At 40.2% G+C, this 19,899-nt stretch overlaps 2 protein-coding genes across 2 annotated transcripts in view; one reads left to right on the forward strand and one right to left on the reverse strand.

Moving 5' to 3' along the window:
* The window catches only part of Stil (STIL centriolar assembly protein), a 71,960-nt gene extending 64,823 nt beyond the window's left edge, over nucleotides 1–7,137 (reverse strand). The window contains exon 1 of the mRNA XM_063236428.1: nucleotides 1,706–7,137. The gene's annotated coding sequence lies outside the window, so the exon portion shown is untranslated. The remainder of the gene's footprint in view (nucleotides 1–1,705) is intronic.
* Nucleotides 7,138–7,262: 125 nt separating this feature from the next.
* Cmpk1 (cytidine/uridine monophosphate kinase 1) overlaps nucleotides 7,263–19,899 on the forward strand; it is a 40,392-nt gene continuing 27,755 nt past the window's right edge. Inside the window, exon 1 of the mRNA XM_003461471.5 lies at nucleotides 7,263–7,528. Coding sequence (XP_003461519.1) covers nucleotides 7,361–7,528 — 168 coding nt within the window. The 5' untranslated portion in view covers nucleotides 7,263–7,360. The remainder of the gene's footprint in view (nucleotides 7,529–19,899) is intronic.

Genomic DNA, 19,899 nt, shown 5'->3' on the forward strand with positions numbered 1-19,899 from the left:
CCTATGGCACTGCAAGTGTTTGTAGCTCCCATGGCTTCTCTTTTGGACTTGCTCTGCTCCCTCCTCAAATGGTTTTCCTCAGACAATCCGCATTCCTAGATTCTCCAAACTTCTCTGCACCTTCAGCTTCATACTCAGAGCTTCACATACTCCCCTCTCAAGGGCACACTGGCTGCTGTCTCAGGCCATTTTCTGAAATCTGCATGGAAGCCTTCCTGATCCCACACTTTTATATTTTGCATGTACCTAAAATTAGTATCACATGGAGGATGCCAAGGTTTGACACTAACTGGAGCAGTAGCCAGGCTTCCTTCTCTCTTAACTATAAGGGTGGAGTGCCTCTGGACCAAACCTGGAGGAAAAACTTCCCTAGATTTCTGCCATTCTGGAACGTGGTGCTCTGGGGCTCCCTTCTCAAAGCAAAGTCTTGCACCTTTGCAACTCTCTGGCTGCAAAGGCTGGAGTCCTGTTGGTTCTTGTGATATCCTCATGCCATGTTTTCTGTTGTCTTCTTCTGAAATATTTGGCTTTTTCTTGCTAAAAAATGCTTGACTCTTTTCAGTGACCAATTTCTCTTCTGTTAGATCTTTGCAGGTTGCAACTTCACTGTAGCTTTCTTTTTGGGCAAACTCAGAACATTTTGAATCATTCTTGATTGTGAAGCAGTGAGTGTAAAGCTGAAGTTACAATGGAGACCCCAAAAGTTTGGAGAATCCAGGAAAGTATTACTACTAGCCTTTATATCTTCATCTATAAAATGATAATACTAACTTTACAGCAATAAGAGGATTTCATAAGGTAATATTAATGTTCAGCCAACACACAACTGGTAAGACTGTACTGAGGGTTAAAATACTGAAATACTTACAAATAAGTTGGTTTATAGTGGTAGCTATTTCTCTAAACACCTCTAGTACCCTCTAGAGGTGGGTTTTTTTGGGGGGGTGTCCTAGGCTTCCTCATGATCAGCATTAGATGATGTGTGGCACAAAAAATCCTGGCACAGAAACCTCTACAGATCTTCTGGTCATTTTGATATTTTGAAAGTATATCATCCAAAAAATAAATGAGGTGCATGGCATATAGGGATATTCAATAGATATTCATCAACGTAACCTATTCATTTTATGGGTTTAGGAAGGAAATTGCCCTCCAATGGGTGAGATCCATTTATTCAGTGTGTATATACTTATTGAGGCATCATTATTATTGTACATTTAGTTACAGACATTTAAGTGGAGCTCACTGATTCTCTGGTAGCTGAGACAAATAGATACGTGGCTAAAACAAAAGGGATTATTTCAAAACAGATTAAGACTAAGGTGCTAAAAAAATAAAAGACTAAGGTGCCAAGAGGTAGACCTCTCATCATGAATAAGCAGAAAAGTAATAGGTTCCTGTATAGCATGGTTTTATCTTTCCTTTGTGTCAATGTGTCTGGCTGCATGGCATCTTTTATGCATCCTGGCTTCTGTGGCTTGACTCCACATGAGTGGTATGATAAAGCAAGTCAAATGCTATTGAAAGCCAGACTTGGCTCAGCTACCAGAGAATCAGTGAGCTTGGTGGTGGGTACCGTAATCTCAGCTACGTGGAAGGCTGAGACAGGAAGATGACATGTTCATGTACAGCCTGGGTAACATAGTGAGATCATCTCTCAAAAAGGGTAATGGTTGGGGATGTAGCTCAGTGATGGAACACTTACCTACCACTCACAACACACCCTGGATTGAAAGTCCAGTATTACAGGAGAAAAGGAAAGCTGCTTGGGGATTTTGACCTCTGGTTTATTTCCCTTCTTCGGTGTTCTTCTGTATCTGGCTGGGAGGTAGTTGAGGGAAGAAAGGTCAAAGTCTTTTTGTATCAGATGAGAGTTCTCTAAGCAGCAGAGTTCTCTAAGCTCCATGTGACTCAGCCCAGCTTACTAATGCTAAGGTTCCACTCAAGGGTTCTGGAACTTGTACTAGCTTTAAAATATGGCAGCATCCAAGTGTGGTGGTACACGCCTGTAGTTCCAGCAGTTAGTAGGCTGAGGCAGGAGGATCTCCATGAGTTTGAGGGCAGCCTCAGCTAAATAGTGAGTTCAAGGCCAACATGACCCTGTCTCAAAAAACCAAACCAAACCAAATTGACTGTAGATACTACTCTAAGAAGTAGGGCCTATGTACCTTCTCTGAGTCCGGGTTCTATACCTGGTTGAATGAAAAATGACAGAAATATTGCTGCTGCAGCTTGTGGGCCCAGGTTTTAAAAATGGAGAATTTCCATTCCTCACCTTTTGTTTATTTTTAGAACCTAGCCACCACACATTAAGAAGAAACCAAACTGCCTGTGATGTATCCGTGGTTCTGGCTGAGCAGCACAAAATTGCCAGTCGTGTGAATGAGCATCTTGGAAATAGATCCTCCAGGACCTAGTTGATGCAATCTGGGGAAAAAATGAGCTGTCCCCACGGGGCCCAGCCCAAACTGTAGGTCATCAACAAAATAAATGTTTCATGTTGTTGGAACCTATTAAATTGAGAGGGATAGTTTGTCACAAAACACAAGATAACCATAACAGGATCAAAGAGCCAACTAGAAATAAAGTATTCTTTTCCTCAGCCTTCCAGTGCTCATTCTCATCCTTCCTGGACATGACTCCCTGGGAAACCCTTAGCAAAGATGAGTATCTGAGTTTCCATATTTTTGATCTCTCTACACTGATATTTTCCTTAGTTGCTTAGCAGGAGATCAGCAAGGTACAAAACATGAAGTAGTAACTTATTATGGTCAGAGTTATGTGGGGAAACCAGAAAAATCACTGTATTTTGCTGTTATGTACTTAGACAAAGAAGTTTTGGGTCTAAACGCATAAGTAGCACGTTAGTCCTGGCTGTGTATCATGGAAGCAACAAAAACTGTCTTTGCCTCTGGCCTAAGACTTTCCAAATTGCATGCCAATAGCTTCCTAGACCCTTTCCTACAGATTCCAAATCCATAAGATCTCTCAGCTCCAATTGCTAGAGGAAATATATAAAAGTCACATAAAAGAATATGCATAAAGGAAGACACATTTGCTTTCATGTGACCTTTTTTACACTCCTGCCACCCCTTTCTTATACAACTGTTGCCCTTGTTCTCAGTTATATATGTTCTAGCTCTTTTCTCCAGCAGCTGAAGGGTTTAAAGTCTTGCGTTGCTCTTGGATTTTGCTAGTTTAGAAATGAGCAGCAAACTATAGCCTGCCAGCTATGAAGTGTTTTCACATTTTTGTTGAGATAGGGTCTTACTATGACATTCAGACTGGCCTTGAACTTTCTACATAGCCCAGGATGTACCTGAACTCAAGGCAGTCTTCCTGACTCTGATTCTGCCTCGAGAGTGCAGGGATTACAGGTGTGCACCACCATGCCCAGCCTTTCATGTCTTTATTATTTTTTAAAAAGTTATCTTGGTGCCAGGAATTGAACTTACAACTTTGTGCTTGCCAGGCAAGCACTGTACAGCTGAGCTGTATCATATATATGAGTTATACTTTTTTCACATTTTTAAGTGGATTTTTAAAAATACTATTTTAGGACAGGTGCAAATTACATGAAATTAAAAATTGTAGTGTCAGATTAAAAATTTATTGAAACATAACCATCTTTATTTAATATACTGTCTGCAGCAGGGTTTCCAATGGCAAAGTTGAAGTAGCTACCACAGCAACAGTGTGCATCACACAATCTGAAATATTGATTCTTTACATAAAAAGTTGGCAAATCTCTGGGCTAAGTACCGGTGATGTAACTTCATAAGGCTCAGGAGCAACTGGCTATCCCTTTTCTAATAAAAAATGTAAACATAGTAGGCCCCTTATACTACAGACTTTATTTTACCTATCTCCCTATTTCCAAGATTAAACAGGAAAAAAATAGAAACAACACAAGTTCAAAGATTCATAGATATTTCCTACAGTCAATGTAAATTATCAGTATCAATACAGACTTAAATGTAGGTCTTCCTATTCTTGGTTAGAAGCTTCCTGAACATTTATCTCCTCCGCTTAGCCTTGATATGTGTACTAAAGTGTGGCAATATCTTGAGCAAGGTAATCTCTTTGTTTTTATTGGTAACATGAAGAGTTCATACTGTACACGGTATTCTTTTTAATCCAGTGTGCTCTGCTGTTTACATGAGGAGATACCTAGCTCTACGGCAAATATGAGACATGGACTTAGATCTGAATTCTAGGTCCTTTTCTTACTAGCTTTATGTCCTTGGACAACTTTTGGCTTTAGGTTTCATCAGCAAAATGAGGTTACTGTTGAATGTGGTGGCACATGCCTGTAATTCCAGCACTTGGGAGGCTGAGGCAGGAGAACTACTTTGAGTCCAAGGCCAGCCTGAATGACACAGCAAAACCTTGTCTTAAAAAAAAAAGTTTACCTAACAATAACTACATCACTACCTCAGTGAGACTATAGCTATGATAAGGCTCAACAAATAAAGGACTAAAGGATTATTAATAGTAAATTATTAATAAAACTTCTTCAGCTGTGATAATCTGCAATATCCCATTCTTCCTTCCATGCTTGGAAACAAGGAGGTATTATGGAAAAGAAGGAGGTTAAGAACTGAAAGAAACAGCAAAAAGATAAGCAGAATTAAAAGGGAAAGGAAGACAGAAAAAGAGAAGTAGATGGGGAAGAGGATATTACAAATGGGAATAGAAATGGAGGAAGAAAGGTGGAGGAGGAGGAGGAGAGGGAAAGGAGGAGAAAGATGAGAAGGAAGAGGAAGAAGAAGAAGAAGAAGAAGAAGAAGAAAAAAAAACAGACTAGGAAGAAGAGCACAGAGATGAAAAGGAGGCCAGGCAATGCAGTGTGAAGGAAGAGGAAAGGAATAGTCATTAAAGGAGAGAGAGAGAACAGATACAAGCCTAGACTGCTGTCTTCTCCTGTTTGCTATCATTTACTAACCTCCTAGTCACTCTGCTCTTAACAACTTAGTCCCAATCTCAGAGTCCCTCTTCCCTGCAATAATATGTGACTTAACTTCTACTTGGAGGATACACTTAACATCCTAGCCCCTCAGTCTAACCAGGCATACATTCTTCATCTTCCATTCTTACAGTCTCACCGCACCTGGGCTTATCCTGAACCTGGGCATCGTAACTCACGACCTCTGAAATTTCAATTTTAAATAGCTCACATTTAGCCCACTAGCATCTATACTGCCAGGCACTTGCTCAATACCCTACTGCAACCATGCTCCAGTCACACCTGGGTCCTTTTCTCTGCCATTCCTGTCATCAGCCACATATGTCATGTCTTGCTTTCCTGTAATTTTGATTCCATACATATCATCATAAACATTCTTAATGGGCAGAGTGAACTGCACCTGTAATACCAGCACAAAGGAAGCTGGTATTACAAACAGGATTGAGAATTCTAGACCAGCCTGCGATACAGTGAGATCTTATCTCAAAAAACAAAACAAAATTCTCTTGCAAATACCCTCAACTGTCTTGGCCCTCTCTCTGTTGTACTTGCCAGAAAAACCCATGTTAATGAACCAAACCTACCTTCTCTCTCTGCATCTGAATAGGCAAACATCTTCAATTATTTTATTCTATTGCTGTTTGCTTGTTTGATGTTCACCTATTGAGTTGCCAAGTTGCTTGTTTGATGTTCGCCTAAGTTGCCAAGTTGCTCAGGCTGGGCTTGAAGTTACAATCCTTTTGCCTCACTCTAAGAGTGTTGGAAATCCAAGAATAAGCCATGATGCCTGGCTAAATTCAGTTATCTTAAATATATAATCTCATGTGGGCTCTTAACATTAACTGGAAGTTTTATGATTAACTTTCTTGAGAAAGTGAACTTTCTGCTCAGAAGTAATCAATTTCATACCTTCTTTCTTCAATAATCATGTTCCTTCTCTTCTTATCCTCATTTGATGCTGCCTTTTTACTGAGAAAATAAATTTATGAGATAGGGCTCTTGTCATTATCTTCCTACTTTCAACAACCTTCAAATCTTCCTGCGGCTATTACAAATAAACATTTTCCTCTTTAAAATCTTTCTGTAAAGCCATGCCTGTAATTTCAGGATTTGGGAGGCTGAGGCAAAAGGATTGCTCCAAGTTCAAGGCCAGCCTGGGCTACATGGTGAGTTTAAGACTAGCCAAAAAAAAAGACATTTGTGGTTGTCTAAGCCCCTCCATATATGCTTTAAAACACATCTGCTTTCTCTTTTCAAGAAGCTGACTCTCCTTTACTATTAAATCATTCCTAGGAATTCAGATACAAATTCTGTTATAGCACTGCTTGAGAGAGAAAAATTGCTACCATGTTGTACAGCACGGCTCCTGTCCTATTCCTAATACATTTGCCTTGACTCATTCTATTGTTTTCATTACTCATCTCCTTTCCACACCTCTTTCAATAAATTTCAAATTAAAACAATATGTGATCTGCTTTGGCCAAGATCAGTGTCAGTTTGTTGACAAAGCCGTTTATCTGTCTTTAATACGTTGTTCAGCACTACACCACAACCCCACTCCAAATCTGTCTTCCTTTTAGTGGGGCGCCACTTTCCTGTTTTTCCCCTGAAGGCCTCTGGCTCCTAATCAGGTTCTTCTTCCTTTCTCCAACATTAAAAGGTTTGTGTCCACCAAAGCTCTCAGTTCTTGGATTTTTTTCTTCTTTACAATTTACTACCATAATAGAGGGGGCAGGAAAATGGACTTAACAATTAAGTGCTTTCCACTACAGTTAGAATATGATCCTTTCTACAGCCTTTCTAGAACCAGAAAGACTGACTGACCTGCCATCAGCCCAACTCCTGGGCTCTTCATCCTCCTCCTCCCCCTTGTCACGTCCCTGGTCTCACTGGCCTTCCACGCTTTCCTCCCTTGGTGGTTACTCCGCGCAATCTTTTCCTGATCTGGCTGTTTTCTAGCCTTACATGTTGGACATTAAGCCTTTGAAAAGGCCTTTATGACTACCTTAACCAAATCATATGCTCCTGGCCTTTTCTTGGCTTAAGCCTATTAGTTAGGACCGTCACCTCCTCAAACGTAAAATCCAGCGAGCAGAGACAAAGGCCCTGGCGCTGCCGGCTGTCGCATGCCAGCCTCCGGCCCTGCTCTGGATCTACGGTGGCTCTGGACTAAGCGTTCCTAGCCCAACGTCAAGGGCTGCGGCCCCCAAGGATGGCGCGGAAACGGGAAGGGAACGGATCCGGCCTGAAGAGCTTAAGCGGAAGCAGGCGCTAGCGTACACGCGCGGCGGGGGCCCCGCCCCTTCCGGCCGCGGCCGTCGCGGGCTGCTAGGCGGCGGGGCCCGGCGCCCGCTCGGCCCGCCCCTTTCCCCGCCGCTGTCAGAGACGCGGTGTATGCTTAGCCGCTGCTGCCGCCAGCTGCTGCAAGTCCTGGGCCCGAGTTCCCCGCTGCTGACCTGTCAGACGCTTCTCTGTGTTTCTCGCCTCATGAAGCCGCTGGTCGTGTTCGTCCTCGGCGGTCCTGGTGCCGGCAAGGGGACCCAATGCGCCCGAATCGTGGAGGTGAGGCCGGGCGGCGATGGGCTGCTAAGCTGGTCGGGGCGCGGTCGGTCCGCGCCCCCAACCCGGCCGCGGACTACGTGTCCCGGCGTCCACCGCGCCGCCCGTGGCAGAGGCCGAGGGGCGACGGCGCACTGCGTCTCGGGGCGCGGAGCCCGCGGCCACCTCCGCAGGGGACCACTAAGGGTTGCTTTGTTACTTCGACACCTCTTCGAATCGTTCTGGGGACTAGATGCAACGAAGGGCTGGGAGACGGGCTTGGGACGCCAGCCTCGGGGTCCCGCGCGCGGAGATCAGTGCAGCCAGTGGCGTGGAGGGTCATGACAGAGGCGTCCAGATTTCGGCTTGACGTCGTGTACAGCTGCTTGAGACACTGGTTTTATCTCCCCGCACAGCCTAAACTCCCGGCCCACGGCTGACCCAAGTGTACCTTGGAAAGCTTCCCCTAGGGGCAGGGCGTGACTTTCATAGAGCTCTCTGCCGGGTCCACACAAGCCTCGAGGCCGGATGTGCGTAAGGCTCTGCCTAGTGGTTGGTGTCCTAAAACCCCAGCTTCAACCTTTGGCTCCGCTGCCAACTCACGCTTTGTCCTTAGACCAGTCACTTCCTCTCTCTGAGCCAATGATGTCCCTTCCAAAAGGAAAAAAAAAAAAAAAAAAGCCCTGCACCCAGGTTGACAGTATCCAACACTTCTTAATTTTAAATCTTTTTATTTTTTTGTAAGGTGTGGTGAGTTTACTAGTTGTACTAACAGCTTTCCATCTAGGCTGACCCATACGTGGTTAGCCGCAGTGTTGCTGTGAGGAAGGCTTAATGGGGAAAGTTTGGAAGATTAGGAAAATAAGGCACCTGTAAACTGGAGAGACGGCCAGTGGTCTAAAACAACCAGAGAATACTGAGAAACACGGTGATTAACAGATTTTGTCGCTGCCCTGGAGTGGTGTATACCTGTAATCCCAGCTCTGTTGTATGCACAGCCAGGAGGATCACAAGTCTGAGCCCAGCCTGGACGAGTTAGCCATTGAGAGATACACTGACTCAAAAAATTAAATAAATGAGTGGCTGGGGATGTAGCTCCATGGTACAGGGAAAAAGAAAAGAGGAAATTGGTGGGGGGAGTTGGCTTGGAACTAGAACTAAAATAATTTTGTCCTTTGCCATGATTATGGCCAGTATTCACTTCGGGATTTTATTTCTCTCCTATGTTCATTCAACAGTCCTTGACCGATATTTTATCCTTGAAAGAGAATCCAAAAAAAGTAGAATGTGTTCCAAGAGTTATTATGTATTTTACTATTGTATTTATAATTAGTGATCATTTTCACCAGTTCACCAGTTCACCTCCAAGGTACATACCGTCTTTCTCCCTTTTTTTTATCTTTCTCATTTTAATTTAAAAAAAATTTTTTCCGTTTTAAAAGACAAGTGAGGAGATAATTTCATGGTTTTTGTTTGCTTATTTATTTGTTTATTTATTTTGGTCTTTTTTCGAGGTAAGGGTTTCACTATATGGTTCAAGCTGATCTTGAACTCACTTTGTAGATCTTAAACTCCAAGCGATCCTCTTGCTTCAGCCTCTTATCTCAGCCTCTTGAGCGCTGGGATCACAGGAATGTGTCACTGCTCCCCCACTTAAAGTTTCTTCCTTTTTTTTTTTTTTTTTTTTTGGTATCAAGAGTCGAACTCAGGACTTTGTGTTTGCCAGACAGGCGTTTCCCCTACATTTTTTTTGTTTGTTTTATATATGGAATAACTTACATGAAGAGCATGCTAGGGGAAGGAGTAAAGGCTTTAGAGTTAAAGAAAGTGTGTTCGAATTCTGACTCTTGTCATTACTGTTGCTCTGGCCCTAAAGAAGTTACTTTTTGCTTAGTTCCTTTGTAAAAAGTAGAAAATAAAAATACCTATTTTAGCTGTTAATAGTGTGGTGCAACCTGCCTCAGCACTGGAGAGGCTGAGGCAGGATTACTGTGAGTTTGAAGCTAGCCTGGGCTTCATAGTGAGTTCAAGATGAGCCTTAACTACATATAGTATCAAGATCCTGTTTTAAAAAACTGGTCTTTTAAGAATTTTTTAAAATTTTTATTTATTTGTTTTGTTTTGAGACATGGTTTCCCCATGTAGTTGAGACTGGCCTTGAACTCTATGTGCTCCTTATCCTTCAGCCTCCTGATTGTTGAGATTACAGGCATGTACCACATCCAGCTCTTATTTTCTGATTCTAAAGCTATACTAATTTGCTTTAAAAATAAGCTATTTTTCTGAAGCACTCCAATACTTTATTAGAATGATGTATTGAGAGTGGAAATATTGTAAAATGATGTATTTCTTTTAAACAATTGGGATGTGTATTTTTGAATTAATGTTTAAAAGTAAGCATTAGGTATTTGTATTTATTGTTTTGGCCTAGGAGAAATTACATTACTGTAACCTAATCTTTGAAAATAACCACTACAGTTTTGCAAGTGTTAGTTGGAAGGAATAGTTAAGCCTTGTCTTTTACAGTTTGTGAACATGTTTGCTTCCATAAACAAATTATGGCTAAGCTGATATCTATGCCAGAAAGCATACTGATTATCTGTGTCAGAACTTCCTCCTAAACCTTTGGTAACTCATATTTTGGTGGTGGTACTGGGCATTGAATTCAGGGCCTTATGCATGTTAGGCAAACGCTGTACCACTGAGCTACATCTTCAGACCAGATAATTCATACTTTGTTTGACAATCCTACTTAGGATACTTAGAAAAAGTTTTGGTTGGTATCTGATTTTAAGCATAGAGAAATAAGAAACTTGATTTTATTTATCTTTGTACATCCATTATTGAACATTGTGCCTGTCTCAGGTAATTAGTAAGTTTTCATTGCATGAATATTGATTAAAAAAATGAATATAATCCTGGAGGTGTATAAATTTTTTAAAAATTGGTCCCTAGGGGGCATCCAAGTAGCAGTTAGCTCTCAATTTCTGGACCAGAAGTATGAATGAGACCTGCCCGCCTTTCTCAGGCTTCTCATATAACACTTATGTTTTCTCTCAGTGAATTAATGGTGTGTTGAGCAGATTGTCTCTCAAAACAGATTAGCACTCAAAAACAAGATGTGAAAAAGCTATTGGATGTTTATCTGTAAAGTAGATGGTCCACAGCTCCTCCACTCTTGTGAAGCCTCACAGTTCTATCGAGTGCTTATAATATGGGATTTTTATGTTATGAACTTGGAGGAGGAGAGAGTACTCTATATACTGTTTTTCTTTTTGAAAACTTTCATTTTCTCCTTTCCATTTTGAGTTACAAAAATAATACAAATGACTGGAAAAAAGTAATATACAACTTTTGGGAAAAGTTATTCTAATCCTGAGCTCCCCAGTATTAATTACTTGCCTCATCTCCTTCTCAGTTTTTTTTTTTCCTTCATTTTTGAGACAGGGTCATGCTATGTAGTTCAGGCTGGAGTTGAACTCACTTTGTAGCCTAGACTGACCTCAAACCTATCGCAGTCCTCTACTTCAGCTTCCCAGGTTCTGGGATTGCTAGTGTGTGCCACTATGCCCAGCTCTAGATAGTCTTTTACTTTCCTTTTTCTTTTTTTAAAAAAAATTAGTTCTTAATATTCTCATAAACAAATTCTTTTACCACTACAAGGAATTATTTTTCTAAATATATCATGGATCTCTCAGATCTTTACTTGTAAATTTAATTTATTTTTATTTATTTCTGCTGAATATTGTGGATATTACCATGGCATGATGGTAAATCCAGGGTTGCTAATTGCTTTTGATGGATATTTAAGACAGTTTGGGGAGGTTATTTTGCTATTATAAATAGCACTTCAATAAATTTCCCTATATCACTGGGAAGCTGAGTCCAGATGCTTTGAGGCTATCTGCTCACATTCTATCTTACCTTCTTTATGTTTCAATGAAAGAATTCAGATACATTCAAGATACACAGGATACACAATTCAAGATACACAGGTGGCCTTGCAGAATAAGCACTTCATTGTAAAGCTGACATAGAGGGATGCCCTCCTTCAGAGAAGGTGGGTATTGCCATATATTGCATTCAACACGAGTTGGACATCTTTTTATATATGCCAGTTAGTCCTGGGGCTCAGAGAACTATGATAATTATGATGCTTACTGACATTATTCTCAGAAGTTACTTTGGAATTGCAAGTTGTCTAACTTGTTTTTTTTTTTTTTCAGATGGGCAGTGTTCCCTCAGTGGTCTTATTCATGTAAGAAATTTATAATTAAGGAAAAAAGTACTAATTAAATCAGATCTTATTCTAGTGTAGGTTGGACTTTAAAGAAGGTTTCTCTTTCTCATATCCTTGGACTTTAGGCTATGGGAACCAAGTATGCTGTGTGCCTTGTTCTGGGAATGTCACTGTACTCTGTGAAATCAATTTGGATGTGAGACCTAATTAACTATTAAATATTGAGGTCATTATTTCTTTTTTTCTCTGTAGCTGGCAAAGCATGCTATTTTGAACCCCATTGGTCCTGCTGCCTGCTAGTGTCTGTCTAACACTTGTAAATGTAACTTTGTGCAGTGGTACCTTGAAATAGACCATTAATTGGTTGAGGAAGGTATGTTGACTACCAAAGGTGACAAGTACCAAACAAACAATTTTAGCTGGAAAGGGTAGCAAGTCATGAGGCAATGACAACATCAAGTTCTAGTTTCCTGACTACTACCAAACAAATGACAAGTCCTACACAAAGTTTCTACACCAAATGCACCAAGTACCAAATCCAAAAAGTTTTAAAGTAGTCAAGTACCAAGGTATGACTGTACATGGATGCTTTTATTTTGTATGTAAAGTTCCTAAAAATGGGTTGCTGGAGCAGAGATTATGTACATTTTTTATTTTAACTGGTAATCATCCAGTTACTTCTGAAAAATGTATTAGGATTCTTGAGGGTAACAAAAATATTAAGAGATAGATACAGATCTAGATAATAAAAGGGGATTTATTTTGAGGATACACTCATATAATTATGAAGGTCAAGAAATCTTAGTATATCCATATGCAAGGTAGAGAACCAAGGAAGTGGGAAGGCCAGAGAATTTTCAGTTCTGGTGTTTGAGAGCAGAAGGTGGATGTTGTTTCCCTATTACTTTGTCCTAACAATTCTCAGTGAATTTGGTTGATGCCAACCTGTGGTGAAAGCTGATCTTTACTCAGTCTACTGATTCATATGGCAGTCTCTTCTGTGAGATACTCGTGTACCTACCTGGAAATAGGATGTGTTACTAGCCTTATGACTGTTTTGTAATGCAATCATGTTGACACTTAACATCACACATTATGTTAGGTATTAATGTTACCTTACCTTTTTTTTTATTATTATAGTACTATGGTACTATGGATTGCACCCAGGGTTTTTGCATTGGGCAGTATCCCTAGCCAGACTTTTTTATTTTTGGAAACAGGGTCTCAATAAATCACTGAGTTGCTTAAGATGGGTTTGAATTTGTAATTTCCTGTCTCACCTTCCCAGAGTGCTGGAATTACAGGTGTTGGCTATCACACCCAGGTTTTTTTTTTTTTTTTTTTTTTTAAGATGAGGATGGTCTCACTGTGGAACCCAGGCTGGCCTCAAATTCCCTGGGATCCTCCTGCCTCAGCCTTCCTAGTGGTGGGCTTATAGGCCAAAATGACTAAGAATATGCTATGCTGCGAAAAGTTTATAGTAGAAAGATAAGGATGTTAATCAGTGGCAACTATAGATACTATGATAAGTTCTATGGTAGAAAAATGCCATGTGTATCATTTAGATAAGGAATTTCAGCCCAGTGGGTCAGGGAAGGCTTGCTAAAGGAGCTGATTTGGATGGAATCACTTGGTGAAGAACAATGGGCCGAACACATCTTGGAGATACGGGGTGTACAGAGAACTTAACGCCATTATCCTCCCATAGAGCAAGTGGCAGCTTCAGTGCTGAAAAGAGCCTATGAGTAAAGTGAGTCTCAAACAAATGAACAAAACTTCCAGGGGCTGAACATGTAAAGCACGCTTTTATACTTGGGAGGCTGAGGCCGGAGGATAGCTGTGAGTTCAGAAGCTATTCTGAATCACATAGTGAGACCCTGTCTCAAAAAACAAACAAAAAAATAAGCCACCTCCTGGGAGCAAAGTGTGTGCTGCATCTGTGGATGGTGTGACCTATAAGCTTTCAATGGGAGTGGAAACAGATACATACCTTGAAAGATTTTGTGATAAAAGTTGAGAAAGCTGCAGATAAAAGGTTAATCTTGAATTATTTTAGAAGAGTTCTTTCTCTAGTTTTGCTCTTCCAAGGGAGAATGCAATATTGAGACAGGGTCAAGAAACCCAGGCTGGGTTAACTGATGTGTAGCCCAGACTAGTCTCAAACAGCAATTTTCCTGCCTACGTCTCTAGAGTGCCCAGATTTTAGGTGTACACCAGCACGGCTGCCTTCTTTCTGCCTATGCTGGAAATCAAACTCATTGTCTTGTGCGTACCAGGCATGTGCTTTACCACTAAGATACACCTTAATTCTATTTAGTTTTTTTTTTTGAGATAGAGTCTATGTAATTCAGGACTGCCTTGAACTCATTTTATAGTCCAGGTTGGTCTCCAACTCAACAGCAGACCTCTTGCCTCAGCCTCCCAAGTGCGTGTGCCACCACATGCTGGGATTATTTAATTCTTAAGTACTTATAGCTAGGGTGTACATGACTGTTAGGCATTGTTCAATTTCTCATACCTTAAGGACAGTATCATCATTTCCTCTTACATGTTCATGGTCAGGTGATACAGTACTTTGGTATTTTTTCAGGGAAGAATGTCCTAGAACTGAACCTGGGGCTTTCAGCCTCAGCTACATCCTCAGTGCTTTTTTCATTTTGAGATAGAGTCTTGCTAAGTTGCTGAGATTTGTATCCTGCCACAGCCTCATGAGCAGCAGGGATGACAGACATGTGCCACTGCAACTAGCTGGTGCTTATTTTTATGATACAGGCTTCTTACCAAAAAATCCATCTTACAAAGATACAATATCATCAGGAAGAATGTGTTATGATCTAAAATTTAAACTGAGTTACTTTGAGGTGGTAGTTCAGATGATAGCTAACAGAATTGCTGTTTCCTTTGAAAATTTAAATCTTGGGCACAATTTTTGCAGTACTTGTAGGGCACTTGGGCATAGTTTGGGAACTCTGGGTTTAAATGTCATTTCTTCAGTGAAACTTAACCTGACATTGTAAGATGAGGTCAAAATTCTTTTTTTTTTTTTTTGTCTTTTTCGTTTTTTATTGGTACCAGGTATCGAACTCACAACTGCCTCCTTGCAAGGCAGGCGCTTATGCCGCTGAGCTAAATCCTCAGCCCCGAGGTCAAAATTCTTAATGTCCTCATTCTACTTCCTAACTTTTTTACTTTATAATCCTGTTGTCCTTTATAACATTTACCTATTCATAGTTTATCTTTATAATTAATTGACTCTTTCATTGTAAACTTCACAAGGATAAAACTCCTGAATTTTAAAATCTACTACTGTATCTTTAGTGCTGAGTATAATATCTTGGCATAAATTGATGCTTACATAGTTTTTGAAGCTAGTCATCTTGGGCTCCTGGTTCTTGGTGAGTTAAGTTTTTAACTCCACTGAAAATTGGGGATATTAACTTACTTAACAAAGTATTATGAATATTAAGCAAGAGAACCAGATATGACAGAGTATCTGGCACAATGTTGGAAGTGTGTTTAGTACTTAATACATGCCATGTGAGTATAGCTTATTTCCTTACCTAAAAATAGTGAAGGAAATGTCCTGAGTCGTGTAACTGCCTACTTTTTGGTAGTGGTTCTTAGTCATCAGATCGATACCCCCCCTCCAAAAAAAGAAACTAAAAGGACACAAGTACATGGCAGCAGTGTCTTACCCATGTACTCTGTCTATTAGAGAGGCATCACAGGGAGTGCAGAGTTCAGTCAGACTGCCGTGATTGCACTTCAGTCTATTGCATACTATGTGTATGACCTTAACAAAGTCATTGTTTTTCATTTTCCTTATCCGTAAAATGGGAATAATACATAGTATCCACCCCCTCATGGTATGGCAAGCTTTATGAGCTAATATGTAAAAAATGCTAGAGCAACTCCTGGCACATGCTAAGTCCCATACATGTGTTATGTTATTATTAGTGTCATCAGCTTGCTCCTCCTTTTCTTCTTTTGATTTTCCCCTGAGATTCCGTCCGACATACTTTGGAAGCTGCATAGGGGTATTCCTTTTATCTTAATGGTTATCCTAGACCAGTGGTGGGGAACCTATGGCACGCTTGCCGCTGTGGGCCAAATATGAGTTGTTTTTTCTAAACTAAAACCTTAGTATTTAGGTTTAATTGCAGTGTTTGCACTTCGTGATAAATAAGTGGGTTTTGGGTTGCTGTTTACCGACACTGCCTTTTTAAGCACGTATTTAAAGCCTAACAATATCTTTACTCTTCTCCCAAACAGCACACCTTAATGTTTGTTTAGAGTACCGCCCATGTATACATGCCATTTTCTTTACTCACTGTTTGTGTTTTAGCCTCAGATTTTCTTCTCTGATCTTTTTTCTTGTAAAATATATCCTTCAGACTTTCTTTAATCAGTGAAAGCTCATGGTTAGGAATTTTTGCTGTTTTCTCTGCGTGGTAGAATTTTTCCTAGTTTAGCTACTGAAGGTACCATCTTTCAGGTGTCCTGAATTTGCATGAGACTCTGGTTTGAGTTCTTTGTTGTTCTTGTGATGTGACTGCACACCCCAGTTAAATCCAAGGGTCCAGTTAACATTTAGGGGTGAGGAGTCTTCTGGGTACCCACACTTTAGCACTCACTCAGGATTTGGGCTTTTTTAACTTATCTAAATGTGAGTTTTCCTGTCAGTCGCTCTTTTTTTTAAAGAAATTATTTTGAATGATGTGTATATGAGTGAAAGAGGTTTCTCTAGAAAATATGTATATGTAAGATATGTAAGTTTTGTACTCCAGTCAGAAGTAGGTGTCTCTACCTAAGTCTGTCCTAACTCAGACTACTCTTTAACGTTGCTTCTTTCCCTTGTCCTTATTCCTTTTGAAATCTATTTTATTTATGTTCTTTGGGTTAAAGTTTTATTGACAGTTACTGGTTAAACAAAATGTTCCAGTTAAGATGTTAATGAAAGAGGACTGTAGTCACTGAAGACCTCCCAAAGTCATATAGTGGTACAGTATTTCAACAGTTTACTTTCTGAATGGAAATTCAGAGCATTTCAGAGAACTCACAAGGTAAGAGAGGGGGTGGGGACACGATAAGTTTTTACTCTTTGTGTCATGTTGACCTAATTACCCCGCCAATTGTTACCTTACAGCTAATACTTCTAGCCTATTTGCCATAGGAAAGTGAATTTGTGCTAACATTTTAGTTGCCTTAACCTGACAAGTCAAGAACATTTTTAACAGACTAATAAACATGTGGTAACAGCATTTGGAGAATGTGAGTTCTCCAAATAGAGAATAGAGAACGGATGTGACTGACATACTGTTTGCTGTTTGTTTGCATTCTGCGTGGTGATTATAAGTAATGAAATATTACTTGGTAAAGAATAAAATACCAGTTGTTTGTACTTTTAGAAACTTCCACTTTGAGGGTCTAGATCTCATAAACATGCGTTCCATTCCTGGTTCCATCAGTCTTCTCCAGAGTACCTTTTAATCAGTTTCATTACCATTAGGATTATATCCCTGCTACACACAAGGCAGCTTCCTGGCCCTCTTTCTACTTGGAGTTTCCAGAATATATTTTTTGTTGTTGTTTTTGTTTTGTTTCTTTGGTACCTGGGATCCAACTCATGACCTCACGCTTGCCAGGTAGGCACTTGTGCCACTGAGCTAAATCCTCAGCCCCAGAATATATTATTATTTTTATTTAATTTTCAAGAGAATAAAGCAAATCAAAACTGTGATAATACTGTAGGAAATCCACAGTAGTTCCCATTTGCCTGTTCTTGTCCTCTAAACAGCTGGTCAGCTTCAGGCTTGCAACGCTGAACAGTACAGCTCCTCCAGCGAGCTGGTTGCTCACTGTTGCGGTCGGGTGCGGCAGCTGTTCTTCTCTCCCCAGCCTGAGCTCCCCACAGCTCACAGGTGAGAGCTTAGCTCAGAACGTGTTAATTATTGATGTTTGCATTAAAAAGTATTATGTTTAATTTAACTCACAGGATTTACCTTTATAATTATGTGTAGTTTAGATAACACAAATTTCTGCTTTCTTGGAGTATAGAGAAATCCCAATAGATGTTTTGATTGTACAATTGGGAATGAATGGCTAATTTAGCTTTCTAAATAGTGGATTTTTTTCCTCTTGTAGTTACTCCTTTAATGACTATTGTTCAAGGCAAGTAGAAAGGGAAAATGACAATATTTCAGATACAAAAGAAGGCAAGAATGAATCAAATAAAGCAGGAGTAGTCAGAAACTGGCTGAATCAAGGTAGGTCAAATATATCTGGCTCTTGATGTGTGGTTATATTTCTTGATCTCTTCTCCATCCCAGCATCCAACAAAACCTCAATTTGGAGTCCCAGCCTCTCCCTCTTCCTCCTCCTTCCCCTCTCCTGCCTTTCTCCTTCCTTCCTTCAGTACTGGGGCTGAATCTAGGAAGCTCTGAGCTCCATTCCCAACCTCTTTTTAAGTTTTATTTTTGACATTAGGGTCTTGCTAAGTTGCCCAGGCTGGCCTTGAACGTGTGATTCTTATGTCTCAGCCTCCTTCGTAGCTGGAATTATGCATGTCCCACCATGCCCCGCAAGTGTCTGTCTTTCTCCCTCTCCTACCTTGTTTTCTGCCTTTCTCTTTCCCTCCCTTCCCTTCCCTTCTCTTAAATGTCTACCAGCACGTTCTGTTATTTTAAGCCCATAGTGATTTGAAGGCAGAAGTCTGTATCTCCACCTGGGTCTCTTAAGAATTACCTCAGATGCCCAGTGAGGAATAATAAAGTCATGGGGTGTTAAAGACCACCTGGTTCAAGTGCCAGTTTTCTCCTCAAGTGGCAAGCGAGCAAATCTTAGTTTCCATTATATAAAATGAGCTCTGTGGAGAGGTGGTCATGTAAACCACAAAACAGATTTGTGTCTCAAAACATAAGTGTTAGAGAGTATGTAATACAAAAGGCAAAAGACCTAGTTATTAAAAGTGTGTGTGCCTCTTTGTAAAAATCTATGTTTGGTATATGAGAGTACCAAGGAATTACATTTAATCAGTGCCTTTCTTTATCTGGTTTTCATAGAACTTCATAGTGGAACCAAGGAGCCTGTAAGGTTGAGAAAAACAAATGAATATTTAAAGTGTAATTTTAAATTAAACTTGTGTGTATTTTTTAAAATTCAAAATGTTTAAAAAGGGGCTGAGGGTATAGCTCAGTGGCACAGCACCTGCTTGGCAAGTGCGAGGTCTTGAGTTCAGTTCCCTTGGTTCTTTTTTTTATTTTTTTTCCTTTTTTTCTTTTTATCAGTACTGGGGATTGAACTCACGACCGCCTGCTTGCAAGGCAGGTACTTATGCCACTGAGCTAAATCCCCAGCCCCCCCTTGGTTATTTCTTAAACCAAGAATTTGGAGGTGCAGCTCAGCAGGTCACTTTTGGTAGCACATGCCTATAATACCTTCATTCTGGAAGGCTGAGCCAGGAAGATTACAAGTTTAAACCCAACCTGGGCAACTTAATGAGATACTATCTCAAAATTTAAAAACAAAAAATAAAAACAGGCTGGGTCTATAGCTCAGTGTGAAGGCACTGGCTTTCAGGGGGAAAAAATTTTTTTTAAGAAATAGAATATCAGGGGCTGGGGACTTGACTCAGTGACTTAAGTGCTTGCATGGCAAGCACGAGGTCTGAAGTTCAATCCCTGGTACCAAAAAAAACACAAAAACAAAAAACCTTATTTAAAAAAAATCAGGATAGAATATCAGGACCAACTTTTTTTTGAACTAGAAATCGAATTCAGGACCTCATGCTTGCCAGGTAGGTGCTATGCCACTGAGCCATATCCCTGACTTTCTTATAGTATAATAACATAGTGTTAGAAAACATGTAGACTTTGAAGGCAGTTAATGATTTGGGTCTCAATGTAGCATCAGCAGCTATATTGCTCTTTGATTCTGTATCTTTATTTGTAAGTTGATGGTAATAATGCTACTTTACTGGGTTGTTATAAAGGTTAAATGAGGTAATGTTTTGTGTTTAGCATAGTACATGGATTTCAGTAAGTGTGTAAATGACAATCTTTATCATTTTATTTATTTATGTTATTTGAGATAGAGCTGGACTTAAACTCGTTAGGTAGCCCAGATGGCAAGCCTCTGGAATACTGAGATTAGAGTT

This window comes from Cavia porcellus, unplaced genomic scaffold (assembly GCF_034190915.1).
Source record: "Cavia porcellus strain 051 isolate PalLab524CR breed Dunkin Hartley unplaced genomic scaffold, mCavPor4.1 scaffold_25, whole genome shotgun sequence".
Taxonomy (NCBI): domain Eukaryota; kingdom Metazoa; phylum Chordata; class Mammalia; order Rodentia; family Caviidae; genus Cavia; species Cavia porcellus.